Source organism: Leucoraja erinacea, unplaced genomic scaffold, assembly GCF_028641065.1.
Source record: "Leucoraja erinacea ecotype New England unplaced genomic scaffold, Leri_hhj_1 Leri_84S, whole genome shotgun sequence".
Taxonomy (NCBI): Eukaryota; Metazoa; Chordata; class Chondrichthyes; order Rajiformes; family Rajidae; genus Leucoraja; species Leucoraja erinaceus.
The window spans coordinates 390,001-406,432 of record NW_026576784.1 but is presented as its reverse complement, the minus strand read 5'-3'; the positions used below and the strand labels follow the sequence as shown (position 1 = coordinate 406,432).

Here is a 16,432-nt window from a genome sequence, read left to right as displayed (position 1 = left end):
GGCTGTGGGACTGGACAAACCTCGGGGCTGTGGACACTGGCCACTCGGGGCTGTGGGGGGGGGCAATGACACTGGGGGCTGTGGGGACTGGACACTGGGGGCTGTGTGGGGACTGGACACTCTTTGGCTTAATATACTGGACACTCGGGGCTGTGGGGAATTTAAAACACTGGCCATGGGACACTGGACTGATCACAGAGACCCGGGGTCACTGGACACTCGGGCTGGGGGACTGGACACTCGGGGCTGGGTCCACCGGCCACTCGGGGCTGTGGGGACGGTGGCCACTCGGGGCTGTGGGGGCCTGGACACTGGGGGCTTCTGGGGACTGGACACTCGGGGCTGCATCTCCTGGACACTGGGGGCTGTGTGGACTGGAACACTCTGGGCACGGACACTGGACACTGGGGGAAAGGGGGTCTGGACACTCGGGGCCTGGACACCTTCACTCGGGGCTGTGGGGTGGACACTCGGGGCTCCTCACTGGACACTCGGGGCTGAAGTATGGGGACTGGACACTCGGGGCTGAGACACTGTATTACTGGGGGAGCTGTGGGACTGATGACACTCGGGGCTGTGGGGACTGGACACTCGGGGCTGTGGGGACTGGACACTCGGGGCTGTGGGGACTGGACACTGGGGGCTGTGGGGACTGGACACTGGGGGCTGTGGGGACTGGTCACTGGGGGCTGTGGGGACTGGACACTGGGGGCTGTGGGGTGGACACTCGGGGCTGTGGGGACTGGACTGGTCACAGGCTGTGGGGGGACTGGACACTCGGGGCTGTGGGGACTGGACACTGGGGGCTGTGGGGGACTGGTCACTGGGGGCTGTGGGGACTGGACACTGGGGGCTGTGGGGTGGACACTCGGGGCTGTGGGGACTGGACACTGGGGGCTGTGGGGTGGGACACTCGGGGGCTGTGGGGACTGGACTGGTCACAGAGACTGGACACTGGACACTGGGGGCTGTGGGGATTGGACACTGGGGGCTGTGGGGACTGGACACTGGGGGCTGTGGGGTGGACACTCGGGGCTGTGGGGGACTGGACTGGTCACAGAGACTGGACACTGGACACTGGGGGCTGTGGGGACTGGACACTGGGGACTGGACACTGGGGGCTGTGGGGACTGGTCACTGGGGGGCTGTGGGGACTGGACACTGGGGGCTGTGGGGTGGACACTCGGGGCTGTGGGGACTGGACTGGTCACAGAGACTGGACACTGGACCACTCAGGGCTGTGGGGACTGGACACTGGGGGCTGTGGGGACTGGACACTCGGGGCTGTGGGGACTGGACACTCGGGGCTGTGGGGGGTGGACAGTGGCCATGGCCACACACAAGTGGTCAGTGCTTGTCGGTACCTGGCATCCTCGGGTGACTCGGCCACGATGTGGAACGTTCTGTCAGCGGTCACTATGTCCAGCGCGTTCTCCTTCTCCACGTTGTCCACGATGGCTCTGCAACACACCCAGTGTGTGGTCACGTCAGGGGCAGCGAGTAGCGGGTCAATGTTCAGTAGGGGTCAGGGTCAGACCTGGGGCAGAGCGTAGCGGAGGCAAGGGATGGCCGGGGTTGTACGGCACTGCATCACTCACCTGGCCCCCCGGACATCCACCTGGCCCTTGAGCCGGTCCTCGTGGTCACTGAGGTAGTAGAGCAGCTGACCGGCGCGCAGCACGCACCAGCGGCGTTTCCAGTTGCGGCGAGACAAGGTGGAGCGGCCGCCGCCCTTCTTGTGCAGCCAGCCCGACTTCAGCGCCTCCTGCTTGGCCCGGAACCACATCAACGTGCCGTCCGCCAGCACAAACCAGCAACGTCGCCACCCGCTCATCAGCCCCCCTGCAGCGGCACAGCACGGGTCACAGGGCAAAGGGTAGGGTCAGAGGGCAGGGGGCACAGGGTAGGGTCAGAGGACATGGGGGCACGGGGACGGGTCAAGAGGGCAGGGGGGACAGGTCAGAGGACATGGGGGCAGGGGACGGGTCAGAGGGCAGGTGGGACAGGCACAGGGACAGGTCAAGAGGGCAGGGGGCACAGGGTAGGGTCAGAGGGCATGGGGGCACAGGGACGGGACAGGGGCAGAGGGATGGGTCAGAGGGCACAAGAACGGGACAGAGGTCAGGAGGCACAGGGTAGGGTCAGAGGGCACAGCACCGGGTCAGAGGGCAAAGGGTAGGGTCAGAGGGCAGGGGGCACAGGGACAGGTCAGAGGATAAACGGCAGGGCTGCCCCCTCCAATCGCCCCCTCCATCCTGTGCTGGCCCCGAACTTTCCCCCTCCACCTCTGCTCTAACTCTTCGCCAGGACAGACCATCCTCCCTGGGGCCAGCCCCCCTCCCCTCACCCCTAGACTGTGATGGCCCTGGGGCCAGTGGAGTGAGGACCATGGCCCTGACTCTGTGCCCGTCCTCAGCTCTGCCCCCTCCCCGATCACTAGCCCCTCTCCCTTCCCAAACCCCCCCCCACCCCGGGACTGACCTTTCATGTAGAGGTAGCTGTGGAAGTAGGGGTTGTCCTGGCGGCCAGCTTTTAATCGCCGCTCGGAGCTGCAACCCAGTGGCTCCATCTCCTCCTCGCTCTCCACCACCTGAGCAGAGACCAGGACGTGAGATCAACAAGATCACAACCCCCCCCCCCCCCCCCCCCCCCCCCACTACTCTGCCCCAACTGACCCCGACTGACCAGCTCCTTATGGATGCTCTTTCCCCACCCTCTCTCTCTCCCTCTCCGCACCCCCTCTCTCTCTCTCTTCACTCCCTCTTTGCAATCTCACCCCCATCGCTCTCTCTCTCTCTCCCTCTCCCCCCCCCTCTCTCTCTCTCTCTCTCTTCCTCTTTGCACTCTCACCTCCATCGCTCTCTCTCTCTCTCGCCTCCCTCTCACCCTATCTCTCACTTCTTCACCTTCTCCATACTCCGTTCCCAGGAGTAAATATCACCAACAACTTGTCCCGGCCAGCCATATCGAATCACTGGCCATGAAAACGCAAGTCATGTCAAGCGAGTTGACAATTCTACTTCGTTAGAAGGCTGAGGAAGTTCGGCAAGTCCCCAACAACCCTCACCAACTTGTACACATGTGCCGCATTTTATCGGGAAGCATCACAGCACGGTTTGGGAAAAGCTCCATCCCAGATCAGCAAGAAACCACAGAGTTGTGGACGCAGCCCAGATCATCACACACACAAACCAACCTCCCATCCATCGCCTCCATCTCCACCTCCGTCACACACACACACCCACACACACACAAACCAACCTCCCTTCCATCGCCTCCATCTCCACCTCATGCTGCCTCGGCAAGGCCGGCAGCCCAGACCATCACACAAACCAACCTCCCATCCATCGCATCGCCCTCGGCAAGACCAGCAGCCCAGATCATCACACAAACAACCTCCCATCCATCGCCTCCATCTCCACCTCACGCCTCGGCAAGGCCAGCAGCATAATCGAGGACCAGTCTCACCCTGGTCACTCCCTCTTCGGGCACCACCAGACTCAGGAACAGCTTCTTCCACTCTATTGTCAAACCATACTGGTCCTTCCATAAGTTTGGGTACTGTAATTCCCCTGTACCCCTACAATGCTGAGAACTATATCCTGCACTCTGCAGCTTCCCCTTTACTCCATGTTCTACTCACCACAGGGAGGCTGGGGAGGGACGCCTCCACACTGGGGGATGGTCTCAGCCCCTCCTCCATCTCATCATGGTCGTAGTCGGAATCAGGGTCGGAGTCGGGGGGCAGGCTGTAGATGGGCTCCTCCTCACTGTCGGGGTCCGGCCACTCCAGCACCGTGTCGTAGACCCCCTCGTCGGCCAGCCCGTCCTGTGGCCTCTGCTCAGACCCAACGCCACCACCGTCCGGATCAGCCACACTCCAGCCGGGCACGGGACGGTCAATGCGCACACTGCCCGGGGAGGGGCTGCTGGCCGGAGCGGGGTGGACGGGCACTAGGGTCTGGCCGTCACTGGGAGTGGGGAGGGTGGTCTCAAGCCTCTGCTCATCGCAGGGACCCGGGTGGACAGGCTCAAGCCTCTGCCCGTTACTGGGACTGGCGAGAGTGGGCGCTGGGGTCTGGACGTCACTGGGAGTGGCGAGGGCGAGCGCCGGGGTCTGGCCACCCTCCAGTGCCAGGGAGCCGGGGTCTGGGACACACACATCACCAGCCACACACTGACCACTCGTGTCATCCCCGAGGTTCAACAGCTCCAGGAAGGTGAGGGCCGCCTCTGATGCCTCCTGCTGCAGACGCAGGAGCTGCTGCTGGTCATCCGTCTGGCTCGCCGTCTGGTCATCCGTCTGGCTGTGCAGACGCCCACAGCCCGACTCCTGCAGCCTCTGGATCTCTCGTTCCAGCCGCACCACCTCCTGCAGCTGTTCCCGCTCCGCTTGTGTCCGCTCCGGCTCCGGCCATTCCTGCTCCACACCGGCCATTCCTGCTCCGCTTGTCCGCTCCGGCTCCAGCCATTCCTGCTGCCGCTTGTGTCCGCTCCGGCTCCGGCCATTCCCGCTCTCCGGCCATTCCCGCTCTGCCATTCCTGCTCCGCTTGTGTCCGCTCCGGCTCCGGCCATTCCCGCTCCGGCTCCGGCCAGTCCTGCTCCGCTTGTGTCCGCTCTGGCACCGGCCATTCCTGCTCCGGCTCCGGCCATACCGGCGGTGGCGGCTCCGGCCATTCTGGCTGGGGGAGGGACAAATAACTGAGCCCGGAGCCAATCAGCCAACGCAGCATGTCAGGGTTGGGGATGCAAGAGGGGAGGCAGGGCCGGAAGGGGGAGGGGAGGTGGGGTCAAAGTGGAGGTGGGGGGGGGAGGCGGGGCAGAGGGAAGGGGGGAGGCGAGGGGAGGCGGGGCCAGAGGAAGGCGGGGGGACCAGGGAGCTGATGGGGAGGGGGACGGGGCCAGAGGGAAGGGGGAGGGGGGCCAGGGAGCTGATGGGGAGGCGGGGCCAAATGGGGGCCAAATGTGGGTGGGGCCAAAGGGGAGCGCCAAAGGGCGGGGCCAGGGAGCTGATGGGGAGGCGGGGCCAGAGGAGGCCAGGGGAGCTGGTGGGGGGCGGGACCAGCGGGGGCCAAAGGGGGGAGGCGGGGCCAGGGGTGGGGCCAGGTGGGCCAGGGAGCTGATGGGGAGGCGGGGCCAGCTGAGGGGAGGCGGGGCCAGGGAGCGGGGAGACTGCTGGGCCAGGAGGTGAGGGGGGAGGGCGGGGCAACGCAGGCCAACTGCTGGTCTGAGCGAGCATAATTGACGGGGGGGGGGGGGAAGATTCAGACGGCCGAGTGGGTTGGCTCCTTTACCTGGGCCAGAGACGGTGAAGATGGTGGAGACGGTGGAGACGGTGGTCTCTCAGGGAGATTCACCCCAAAGCTGCAAGAGGAAGCAGCACGGACAGAGGGTCAGACAGCGGCTGCAATGGGAGGAGCCAAACCCCTCCCCCCCACTGACCCCCCCCCCGACCACATACTTGTTGTCAGGTAACAACTTCCCCCCAATCCCATCCCCATGCTTCCCCCCCAGGAGACAGCTCTGGCAGATAATATTCAAGACAATGGAGAGATTTTATACATGAAGGGAAAGAGGGTGAAGAGAGAACGGCCCCTCACACACCAAAGCCGCAGCTGTGTGGATCCGCAGGAGATGGGCAAGGTCCTCTCTGAGTATTTCTCCTCTGCTTTTGCCGTGAAAAAAGACAGGAAGACAGAGGAACTTGGGGCAGTTTTGGAAGTGTCTTGAGGACCATCAAGGACAAGGAGGTGCTGAAGGGACTAAGGCGTGTGAAGGTAGACAAATCTCCCGGGCTGATCCCATATATCCGAGGACACTGTGGGAAGCTAGAGAGAGAATTGCAGGAGCCTTGCCTGAGATTCACGGATCATCGAGCTGCCTCCCCTTTAGCAAGTTTGTGGATGACACAAAGCTGGGTGGCAGTATGAACTGTTAAGAGGTTGCAGGGTGACCTTGACAGGTTGAGTGAGTGGGCAGAAGCGTGGCAGATGCAGTATAATATAGATAAGAGGTTATCCACTTTGGTGGCAAAAACAAGGGGGCAGATTACTATCTCAACGGGGTTAGGTTAGGTAAGGGGGAGGTACAGCAATACCTGGGTGTCTTTGTACACCGGTCACTGAAAGTTGACGTGCAAGTACAGCAGGCAGTGAAGAAAGCTAATGGAATGTTGGCCTTCATAACAAGAGGATTTCAGTATAGGAGTAAAGAGGTTCTTCTGCAGTTGTATAGGGCTCTGGTGAGACCCCATCTGGAGTATTGTGTACCGTTTTGGTCTCCTAATTTGAGGAAGGACATCCTTGTGATTGAGGCAGTGCAGCGTAGGTTCACGAGACTGATCCCTGGGATGGCGGGACTGTCATATGAGGAAAGATTGAAAAGACTAGGCTTGCATTTACTGGAATTTAGAAGGATGAGGGGGTATCTTATAGAAACATATCAAATTATAAATGGACTGGACAAGCTAGATGCAGGAAAAATGTTCCCCATGTTGGGCGAGTCCAGAACCAGGGGCCACAGTCTCAGAATAAAGGGAGGTCATTTAAGACTGAGGTGAGAAAAAACTTTTTCTCCCAGAGAGTTGTGAATTTATGGAATTCCCTGCCACAGAGGGCAGTGGAGGCCAAGTCACTGGATGGATTTAAGAGAGAGTTAGACAGAGCTCTAGGGGCTAGTGGAGTCAAGGGACATGGGGAGAAGGCAGGCACGGGTTATTGATAGGGGACGATCAGCCATGATCACAATGAATGGCGGTGCTGGCTCGAAGGGTCGAATGGCCTCCTCCGGCACCTATTTTCTATGTTTCTATCGTTAGGCACAAGTGCGATACCGGATACTGGCTCATGTTGCACGGAAAAGCCCAGGAAATAAATATATACCAGTGAGTCTAACATAGACCAGTGAGTCTAACATAGACCAGTGAGTCTAATATCTATAGAAACACATCCTCTCTTCCAGCTTGTCCCTCCCTCTAGTCAGTACAGACTCCCAACCAAAACATCATCCATCCATGTTCTCCACAGATGCTGCCTGACCCGCTGAGTTACTCCAGCACTCTGTGAAACGTCACCTATCCATGTTCTCCACAGATGCTGCCTGACCCGGTGAGTTACTCCAGCACTCTGTGAAACGTCACCTATCCATGTTCTCCACAGATGCTGCCTGACCCGCTGAGTTACTCCAGCACTCTTTGTCCTTTTTAGCCTAACATCTGTGATCCAGAATTTACTGGAGAGGATTCTGAAGGAGAAGGTAGATATGCTGAGAAACGTTTGGACAGGTAAATGGATATAGAGGGATGAAGGCCAAATGTGGGCAAGTGGGATAGTGGTAGATGGGGCATGTTGGTCGGCATGGGCAAGTTGGGCCAAAGGGCCTGTTTTCACACTGTATCACTGAGACTATTTATTAGGATAGAAGGTTGATTAGGAAGAGGCAGCATCATTTTGCACTTGATCATGTCTTCCAAATTTGATCATGTTTTTTGAAGAAAGGTTGACAAAGACAAGGCTGCAGACGTTTATGTGAAGTATTGTGTTGTTTCATTCAACCTACTAATGGAAGGATGTTGTTAAGCTGGAGAGGGTGCAGAGAAGATCAATGCGGATGTTGCCAGGACTCGAGGACCTGATCTATGAAGAAGAGGTGGGGGTAGGCTAAGACTTTATTCCTTGGAGTATAAGAGGCTAATAGGTGATCTTATCAAGGTGTATAAAATCATGGGAGGAATAGACAGGGTCAATGCACAGTCACAGTTTGGCCAGAGTTGGGGAAAGCCGGAGGCCACAGGTTTAAGGTGAGAGGGTAAAGATTTAATAGGAACCGGAGAGCCAACATTTTCCACACAGGTGGGTTTATGGAATGAGCGGCCAACTGTGGTCATTGAGGCTGGGACTACAACAACGTATAAAAGACACTTGGACAGGTACACGGATAGGACAGGTTTAGAGGGATATGGGCCGAACATGGGGGGGCAGATGGGACTAACATAGCTGGGGCTTCTTGGTTGGCATGGGGAGTTGGGCCGAATGGCCTGCTTTGTTTATGACTGTAAAATCCTATAACAGCCATTCTATTTCCATCCTCCTCCAAAATCACCCACCTCAACCTCTCCCAACATACCCCCCACCCATCACCCCCAAGCCACATACCCCCCTCACTCCCAACCCCCACTCCCAAATCCAACACCCAACCCCCAGCCTCATGGATCTGTCCCAGGGATCGCACACAACACCGCACCTGCTCTCGTCATCGCTCGTGTCATCAACCTTCCGCTCCTCCGCGACCCTGGCCTCCTCCTCTCGCCGCTCCTCCTCCTCTCTCCGCTCTGCCTCTCTCCGCTCAGCGCGGAGCCCCAGGACCAGTCGCCAGCGTCTCTGCAGCAGGACGGCCGCTCGTCGGCAGCGCGCAAACTGCCGGCGACACAAGTGGCCACGCACCTTCCGCTGGATGACCACCAGGCTGTGGAGTAACGTCCTGCAGCTCGTCCTGGGGACAAGAGTGGTCAGTGTGTGAGCGTCCCGTGCCCCGTCAGAGTGTGTGTGTGTGTGTGTGTGTGTGCGCGAGTGTGAGTGCGCGTGGGTGCGTCAGGGTGTGCGCGCGTCATTGTGTCCGCGTGTCAGTGTCCGCTGGATGACCACCAGGCTGTGGAGTAACGTCCTGCAGCTCGTCCTGGGGACAAGAGTGGTCAGTGTGTGAGCGACCCGTGCCCTGTCAGAGTGTGTGTGTGTGTGTGTCAGTGTGTGAGTGTCAGTGTGTGTGTGTGTCAGTGTGTGTGTCAGTCAGTGTGTGTGTGTCAGTGTACGTGTGTCAGTGTACGTGTGTGTCAGTGTGTGTGTGTCAGTGTACGTGTGTCAGTGTACGTGTGTCAGTGTACGTGTGTCAGTGTACGTGTGTCAGTGTACGTGTGTCAGTGTACGTGTGTCAGTGTACGTGTGTCAGTGTGTGTGTGTCAGTGTACGTGTGTGTGTCAGTGTACGTGTGTGTCAGTGTACGTGTGTGTCAGTGTACGTGTGTGCGTGTGTGTGCGCGGGCATGTGTCAGTGTGCGGGCATGTGTCAGTGTGCGGGCATGTGTCAGTGCGCGGGCATGTGTCAGTGCGCGGGCATGTGTCAGTGTGAGTGTGTGTGTGTGTGTGTGTGTGTGTGCGCGCGCGCGCACGCATGTGTCAGTGTGTGTGTGTGTGTGTGTGTGTGTGTGTGTGTGTGTGTGTGTGTGTGTGTGTGAGTGTGAGTGTGTGTGTGTGTGTGCGCATGTGTCAGTGTGAGTGTGTGTGCGCGCATGTGTCAGTGTGAGTGTGTGTGTATCAGGGTGTGAGTGTGTGTCAGTGTGAGTGTGTGCGCATGTGTCAGTGTGCGTGTGTGAGAGTGTGTGTCAGTGTGTGTGTGTGAGTGTGCATGTATGTGTGTGGACCAGGGTGAGGGGGGGGGTTCACACTGACCGTGCCTGATAGCCCCGGAGGTTTGCCTGCAGAATCACAGCTGCCCGGTTCCTCGCCTCCATTCGGCCCGTCTCCAGCTGCTGTTCCAGGGCTTCCTTTAGAAAAACCTGCGAGAGAAGTAGAGGCTGTCAACTCCAGCTGGGGGGGGGGGGGGGTCCCAGGGACAAGGGCTGAGAACCCCCTGCCTGCCTGGCCCATCGGCAGTAAAGACTCGAGATTGGCCCCGATGAATGCCCCCCGCCCCCAACCCATGGGGTATAAACTCTCCCCCCACTCCAGCCACGCTGCCCAGTGGCCGAGCTCACCTTGGTCTTGCCCAGCCGCCAGAGAGAGCCGCAGCCATCACACTGAGCCAGGATCAGCTGGCACCCTGACCGCCAGTCCGCGGGCAGTGTCCGCTCCGCCAGCAGCATCTTGTACCTGCAGGGGGAGATCGGTCAGTCTCAGGCCACGGCACGGTCAGTCCCCGTCACCCCCACACAAGGCAAGGTCAGTCACTGTCCCCTCCCCTCCTGTTCCCTCCTCTCCCTCACTGTCCCCACTGCCTCTGCCCTCACGGTCACTCCCCCTGCCGGGCTCCCCTCCCCTCCTTGACCCACTCCCCCCCGGCTCCACCACTCTCCTCCCCTCCTTGACCCACTCCCCCCCAGCTCCACCACTCCCCTCCCCTCGTTATCTCTCTCTCCCTCGCTGCGGGTTTTGGCGCGGGGCAACTCGACGCCCCATTGGTTGGCCGGGAGCGGACAGCCCGGGGCCGCACTGTCATTGGCCGCGTCCCTCCGCCAATGGGGCCGCTGGCTGGAGGCGCGCTCGCGTCTGGTTGGTCCGTGTCCGCGCCGCCCCCTGCTGGGCTGGCCAATGGGGTGGCGAGGCCGCAGCCGCGCGCGGACGGGGGGGAGGAGGGGGGTGAAGGCGGCAATGGGGGAGGGGAGGAGAGGAGGGAGTCAGTCAGTCAGACAGACCTGAGGTAAAACTCGGGGAAGGGGCGCCGCACTGGGAATCCCGCTCGCCGGATCTTCACCGTCTCCAACATTCCCGAGTAACGGAGCTGGTTGAGGACGACTCCCTCGTCGAACCTGCCCGCCACCTGTAGACAAGGAACAGCAACCCGTCACTGGGCACCATCTCATCTGCCCTTCAGCCCATCGAGTCCACGCCAACATCAGCCCATCAGCAAAACATTTTCACCCGGCCAGAGAGTTGTGAATCTGTGGTATTCTCTGCCACAGAAGGCAGCGGAGGCCAATTCACTGGATGTTTTCAAGAGCGAGTTATATTTAGGGCTAACGGAATCAAGGAATATGGGGAGAAAGTAGGAGAAAGCCATGATCATATTGAATGGCGGTGCTGACTGGAAGGGCCGAATGGCCTACTCCTGCACCTGTTGTGTACGCTTCCCCCACATTTACCAGCTTCGTTTGACGGGGCATCGTGGGTGAGTTGGGCCGAAGGACATGTTTCCCAACTGTGTGACACAGTTACTCCAGATTTTACCCCTCATCTGCACACGAGAGGCAATTAACACAGGCCGATTAGCCCACCAACCCGCTGTCTTTGGAAGTCATCATTAAATATGTGCTGGGTGTATGGAACAAGCTGCTGGAGAAGGTCGTCAAGGTAGGACTATCATAACTTTTAAGAGACATTTGGACAGGTACGATACATGGAACTTTATCACTGGAAACCCATATCTCACAATCCCTACCTGATCCCCCCGACCCTGGTCCCCCCTCTCCACCCTGCCCCCCTCCCCCTGGTCCCCCTCCCCCCCCAACCTGGTCACCACACGACCCTGGTCCCGTCCCACCCTGGTCCCCCCCCCCCCCCCCCCTCCCGTCCCACCCTGGTCCCACACTAGCCTGGCCCCCCTGCCCGTCCCACCCTGGTCCCCCAACTCCCCCTCGACCCTGCCCCCCCCCCCCCCCCCCCAGGCCCCGCTCACCTTCTGCACGTTGGGTTTGATGCAGCGGATGAAGAAAGGGTTGGACAAGCTGAGCGTCGCCATCAACGAATGCAGCGAGTCCTGGAGATAAACACGGCCATCAGCCCCCCCACCGGGACAGATCACAGGGCAGGGGGCGTTCAGTGGGAGGGGGCGAGGGTCACAGGGCAATGAGGGTGGTGGAGGGTCAGAGAGACGACGAGGATGGGGGGGGGGGGGGGGAGGGGTCAGTTGGGGGGGGGGTGGGGAGGTCGAGGGGGGGGGGCGTCAGTTGGGGGGATGGGGAGGTCGAGAGTGGATGGGGGGGGGTGCGGAGGTCGAGGGTGGGTGGGGGGATGGGGAGGTCGGGGGGTGCATGGGGGGGGTGGGTAGGTCGAGGGTGGGTGGGGGGATGGGATGGGGGGGTGGATGGGGGGGATGGTCGAGGGGGGGGGTCGGGGTGGATAGGTCGAGGGTGGGGAGGGCAGGGGGCAACCTCGGCTTCACTCACCCTGAACTGGGAGCTGACGGTGGGTTTCCTGCGCTGTGTGCCCCCCCCGTAGAGAGTCCTCGCCGCCGGCCCAGCTGCACACACGCTCAAACAGCTCGTAGATGAAGTCCAGCCTGGGGCAGAGAGCGGTCAGCGTGGAGTACAGGCCCTGCCCCAACCGTACATCACCCCCACCTCCCCCACATCAACCGCCCATCACCCCCCACACATCAACCCCCCACCTCGCCCCCCCACCGATAGAGACGGAGCCAGAGACGCGGAGCGGCCAACAGACACAAGTAGTGTGGATGGAGACGCCAACACATGCAGACAGGCAGACGCAGAGAAACATAGACAATAGGTGCAGGAGTAGGCCATTCGGCCCTTCGAACCAGCACCACCATTCAATATGAACATGACTGATCATCCACAATCAGTACCCCATTCCTGTTTTCTCCCCATATCCCTTGATTCTGTTAGACCTAAAAGTTAAATCTAACTCTCTCTTGAAAACATCCAATGAATTGGCCTCCACTGCCTTTTGTGGCAGAGAATTCCACAGATTCACAACTCTGATTCACAACTCTGTCCTAAATGGCCGACCCCTTATTCTTAAACTGTGTGACCCCTGGTTCTGGATACCCCCAACATTGGGAACATGTTTCCTGCATCTACCTGTCCAATCCTCTAAGAATTTTATAGGTTTCTATAAGATCCCCTCTCATCCTAAATTCCAGTGAATACAAGCCCAGTCGACCCATTCTTTCATCATACGTCAGTCCCGCCATCCACACTAGCCACTGCCTGCCATTCTGAAAAGGTCCCGTTAATTCCTACTCTTTGCTTCCTGTCTGCCAACCAGTTCTTTATCCATGTCAATACCCTCCCCCCCAATACCATGTGCTCTAATTTTGCATACTAATCTCTTGTGTGGGACCTTGTCAAAGGCTGTCCAGGTACACTACATCCACTGACTCTCCCATATTAATTCTACTTGTTACATCCTCAAAAAACATCTGCCACCCCTGTCTGCGTATAAATTGGCCAGAAGAAGAGGCATGCTAGGGGGCTGCAGGGTGACTTGGACAGGTTAGGCGAGTGGGCAGATGCAATACAATGTGGATAAATGTGAGGTTATCCACTTTGGTGGCAAGAACAGGAAGGCAGATTATTATCTGAATGGTGTCAGTTTAGGAAAAGGGGAAGTACAACGGGATCTGGAGGTCTTTGTTCATCAGTCACTGAAAGTAAGCATGTGGGTACAGCAGGCAGTGAAGAAAGCTAATGGCATGTTGGCCTTAATTGCGAGAGATTTTGAGTTTAGGAGCAAGGATGTCCTACAGCAGTTGTGCAGGGCCCTGGTGAGACCGCACCTGGAGTATTGTGTGCAATTTTGGTCTCCTAATTTGAGGAAGGACATTCTTTTTATTGAGGGAGTGCAGCGTAGGTTCACCAGGTTAATTCCCGGGATGGCGGGACTGACATATGTTGAGAGAATGGGTCGACTGGGCTTGTATTCACTGGAATTTAGAAGGATGAGAGGTGATCTTATTGAAACATGTAAAATTCTTAAAGGATTGGACAGGCTAGATGCAGGAAATATGTTCCCGATGTTGGGGGAGTCCAGAACCAGGGGTCACGGGCCTGCCCCACTTTCACAACCTAATTCACGACCTTTTTTACTCATGGACATTTTTCATCATGCTAGAAAAACGCCCCGACCTACTTGATGCCACGAGTACCTACGACTAGCATCACGACCTCCTACGACCACGTGACGACCATGCTGTGAGTACAAGTCAAGGGCAAACTCGGCAGAGGTCGAGAATTAGGTCGTGAAAGTGGGGCTGGGATGAGGCCATTTAGGACTGAGATGAGGAAAATGTTTTTCACCCAGAGAGTTGTGAATCTGTGAAATTCTCTGCCACATAAGGCAGTGGAGGCCAATTCACTGGATGTTTTCAAGAGAGAGTTAGATATAGCTCTTGGGGCTAACGGAATCAAGGGATATGGGGAGAAAGCAGGAATGGGGTACTGATTGTGAGTGATCAACCATAATCATATTGAATGGTGGTGCTGGATCGAAGGGCCAGATGGCCTACTCCTGCACATATTTTCTATGCAGAGAGAGGGCAGATGTGGACACAGATGTGGACAGAGGGGCAGAAGCAGATGCAACAGAATCTGAAAGATGCAAAGAGGGAGATGAGGACACAGTTCTGACCTGCTGTCCTTTAAAAGGTTCAGAATATCATCTCTGAACGTGTCTCTGTTCTTCTCCAAAAACCCGTGCACATCGTACATGACCTGGAATGGAAACAGAGTGGTGGAGCGGGTCTGGTCCAGGAGCGGAGGTGGAGGGGATCTGGTCCAGGGGTGGAGCGGGTCTGGTCCAGCGGTGGAGCGGGTCTGGTCCAGGGGTGGAGCAAGTCTGGTCCGGGGGTGGAGCGGGTCTGGTCCGGGGGTGGAGGGGAACTGGTCCAGGGGTGGAGCGGGTCTGGTCCAGGAGCGGAGGTGGAGCGGGTCTGGTCCAGGAGCGGAGGTGGAGCGGGTCTGGTCCAGGGGCGGAGCGGGTCTGGTCCAAGGGTGGAGCCGGTCTGGTCCAGGGGCGGAGGTGGAGCAGGTCTGGTCCAGTCGTGACCACAGGGGGAGATGCCGCGCGGATTTGGCAGGGACTCACCTCGGCTGCGTAATGTCGGATCCCAAACTGAGAGTCGCTGAGCCGTGGCTTCACGTAGACGGAGTTAGTCTGTAATACACACGGGCACTGGCTCACACTCACTCTCACGGGCACTGGCTAACGCTCACACACACACTCACGGGAACTGGCTCACACTCACGGGCACTGGCTCACACTCACACTCGCTCACACTCACAAACACACACACACACACTCGCTCACACACGCACTGGCACTCGCTCACGGGCACTGGCTCACACTCACGGGCACTGGCTCACACTCACGGGCACTGGCTCACACTCACAAACACACTCACAGGCACTGGCTCACACACTCACGGGCACTGGCTCACTGGCACACGGGCACTGGCTCACACACGGGCACTGGCACTGGCTCACATTCACGGGCACTGGCTCACACTCACACACACACTCACGGCACACTGGCTCACACTGGCTCACACTCACGGGCACTGGCTCACACTCACGGGCACTGGCTCACACACACAGGGCACTGGCTCACACACTCACACTCACGGCTCACAGTCACACACACTCACGGGCACTGGCACGGCTCACACTCACTGGCACTCACACACACACACACTCATGGGCACTGGCTCACACACACACACTCACGGGCACTGGCTCACACACACTCACTCACGGCACTGGCTCACACTCACACACACTCTCACGGGCACTGGCTCACGGGCACTGGCTCACACTCACTGGCTCACACACTCACAGGCACTGGCTCACACACACACACTCACGGGCACTGGCTCACACACACACTCACGGGGCTCACACACACTCACGGGCACTGGCACCGGCTCACACTCACGGGCACTGGCTCACACACACACACTCACGGGCACTGGCTCACACTCACTGGCTCACACTCACGGACACTGGCTCACACACACACACTCACTCAGGGCACTGGCACTGGCTCACACACACACACACACGGGCACTGGCTCTCACACACACACACACTCACAGGCACTGGCACCGGCTCACACTCACGGGCACTGGCTCACACTCACTGGCTCACACACTCACGGGCACTGGCTCACACTCACGGGCACACTGGCACTGGCTCACACTCACACACTCACTGGCTCACACACACACACACACTCACGGGCACTGGCTCACACTCACGGACACTGGCTCACACTGGCTCACACTCACTGGCTCACACACACACTCACAGGCACTGGCTCACACACTCACGGGCACTGGCTCACACTCACAAACAGGCACTGGCTCACACACACACTCATGGGCACTGGCTCACACACACACACACACTCACGGGCACTGGCTCACACACACACTCATGGGCAACTGGCTCACACACACACACACTCACGGGCACTGGCTCACGCACACACACTCACGGGCACTGGCTCACACTCACTGGCTCACACTCACGGACACTGGCTCACACTCACTGGCTCACACACACACTCACGGGCACTGGCTCACACTCACTGGCTCACACTCACACACACACTCACGCGCACTGGCTCACACTCACAGGCACTGGCACCCGCTCACACTCACGGGCACTGGCTCACACTCACTGGCTCACACACTCACGGGCACTGGCTCACACACACACACACTCACGGGCACTGGCACCGGCTCACACTCACGGGCACTGGCTCACACACACACACACTCACGGGCACTGGCTCACACTCACGGACACTGGCTCACACTCACTGGCTCACACACACACTCACAGGCACTGGCTCACACACTCACGGGCACTGGCTCACACTCACTGGCTCACACACACACACACACACACTCACGGGCACTGGCTCACACACACACACACTCACGGGCACTGGCTCACACACACACACACTCATCATGCACTGG

General features: G+C 58.8%; 1 protein-coding gene and 1 long non-coding RNA gene across 2 annotated transcripts in view; both read right to left on the bottom strand.

The window, feature by feature from the left end:
* The window catches only part of LOC129694899 (unconventional myosin-X-like), a 47,504-nt gene that overhangs the window by 16,003 nt on the left and 15,069 nt on the right, over positions 1-16,432 (bottom strand). The window contains 14 exon segments of the mRNA XM_055631654.1: positions 1,366-1,460; positions 1,599-1,842; positions 2,482-2,590; positions 3,644-4,679; positions 8,243-8,491; positions 8,603-8,674; positions 9,444-9,550; positions 9,749-9,863; positions 10,406-10,530; positions 11,386-11,466; positions 11,876-11,923; positions 11,925-11,988; positions 14,079-14,161; positions 14,535-14,603. Of these exon segments, the coding sequence (XP_055487629.1) occupies positions 1,366-1,460; positions 1,599-1,842; positions 2,482-2,590; positions 3,644-4,679; positions 8,243-8,491; positions 8,603-8,674; positions 9,444-9,550; positions 9,749-9,863; positions 10,406-10,530; positions 11,386-11,466; positions 11,876-11,923; positions 11,925-11,988; positions 14,079-14,161; positions 14,535-14,603 (2,497 nt within the window).
* On the bottom strand, positions 4,542-8,486 carry LOC129694891 (uncharacterized). The gene is made up of 3 exons (XR_008723063.1): positions 8,243-8,486; positions 5,296-5,365; positions 4,542-4,683 (listed from the first exon to the last, which is right to left on the bottom strand). It is a non-coding gene; the product is annotated as an uncharacterized LOC129694891 (long non-coding RNA).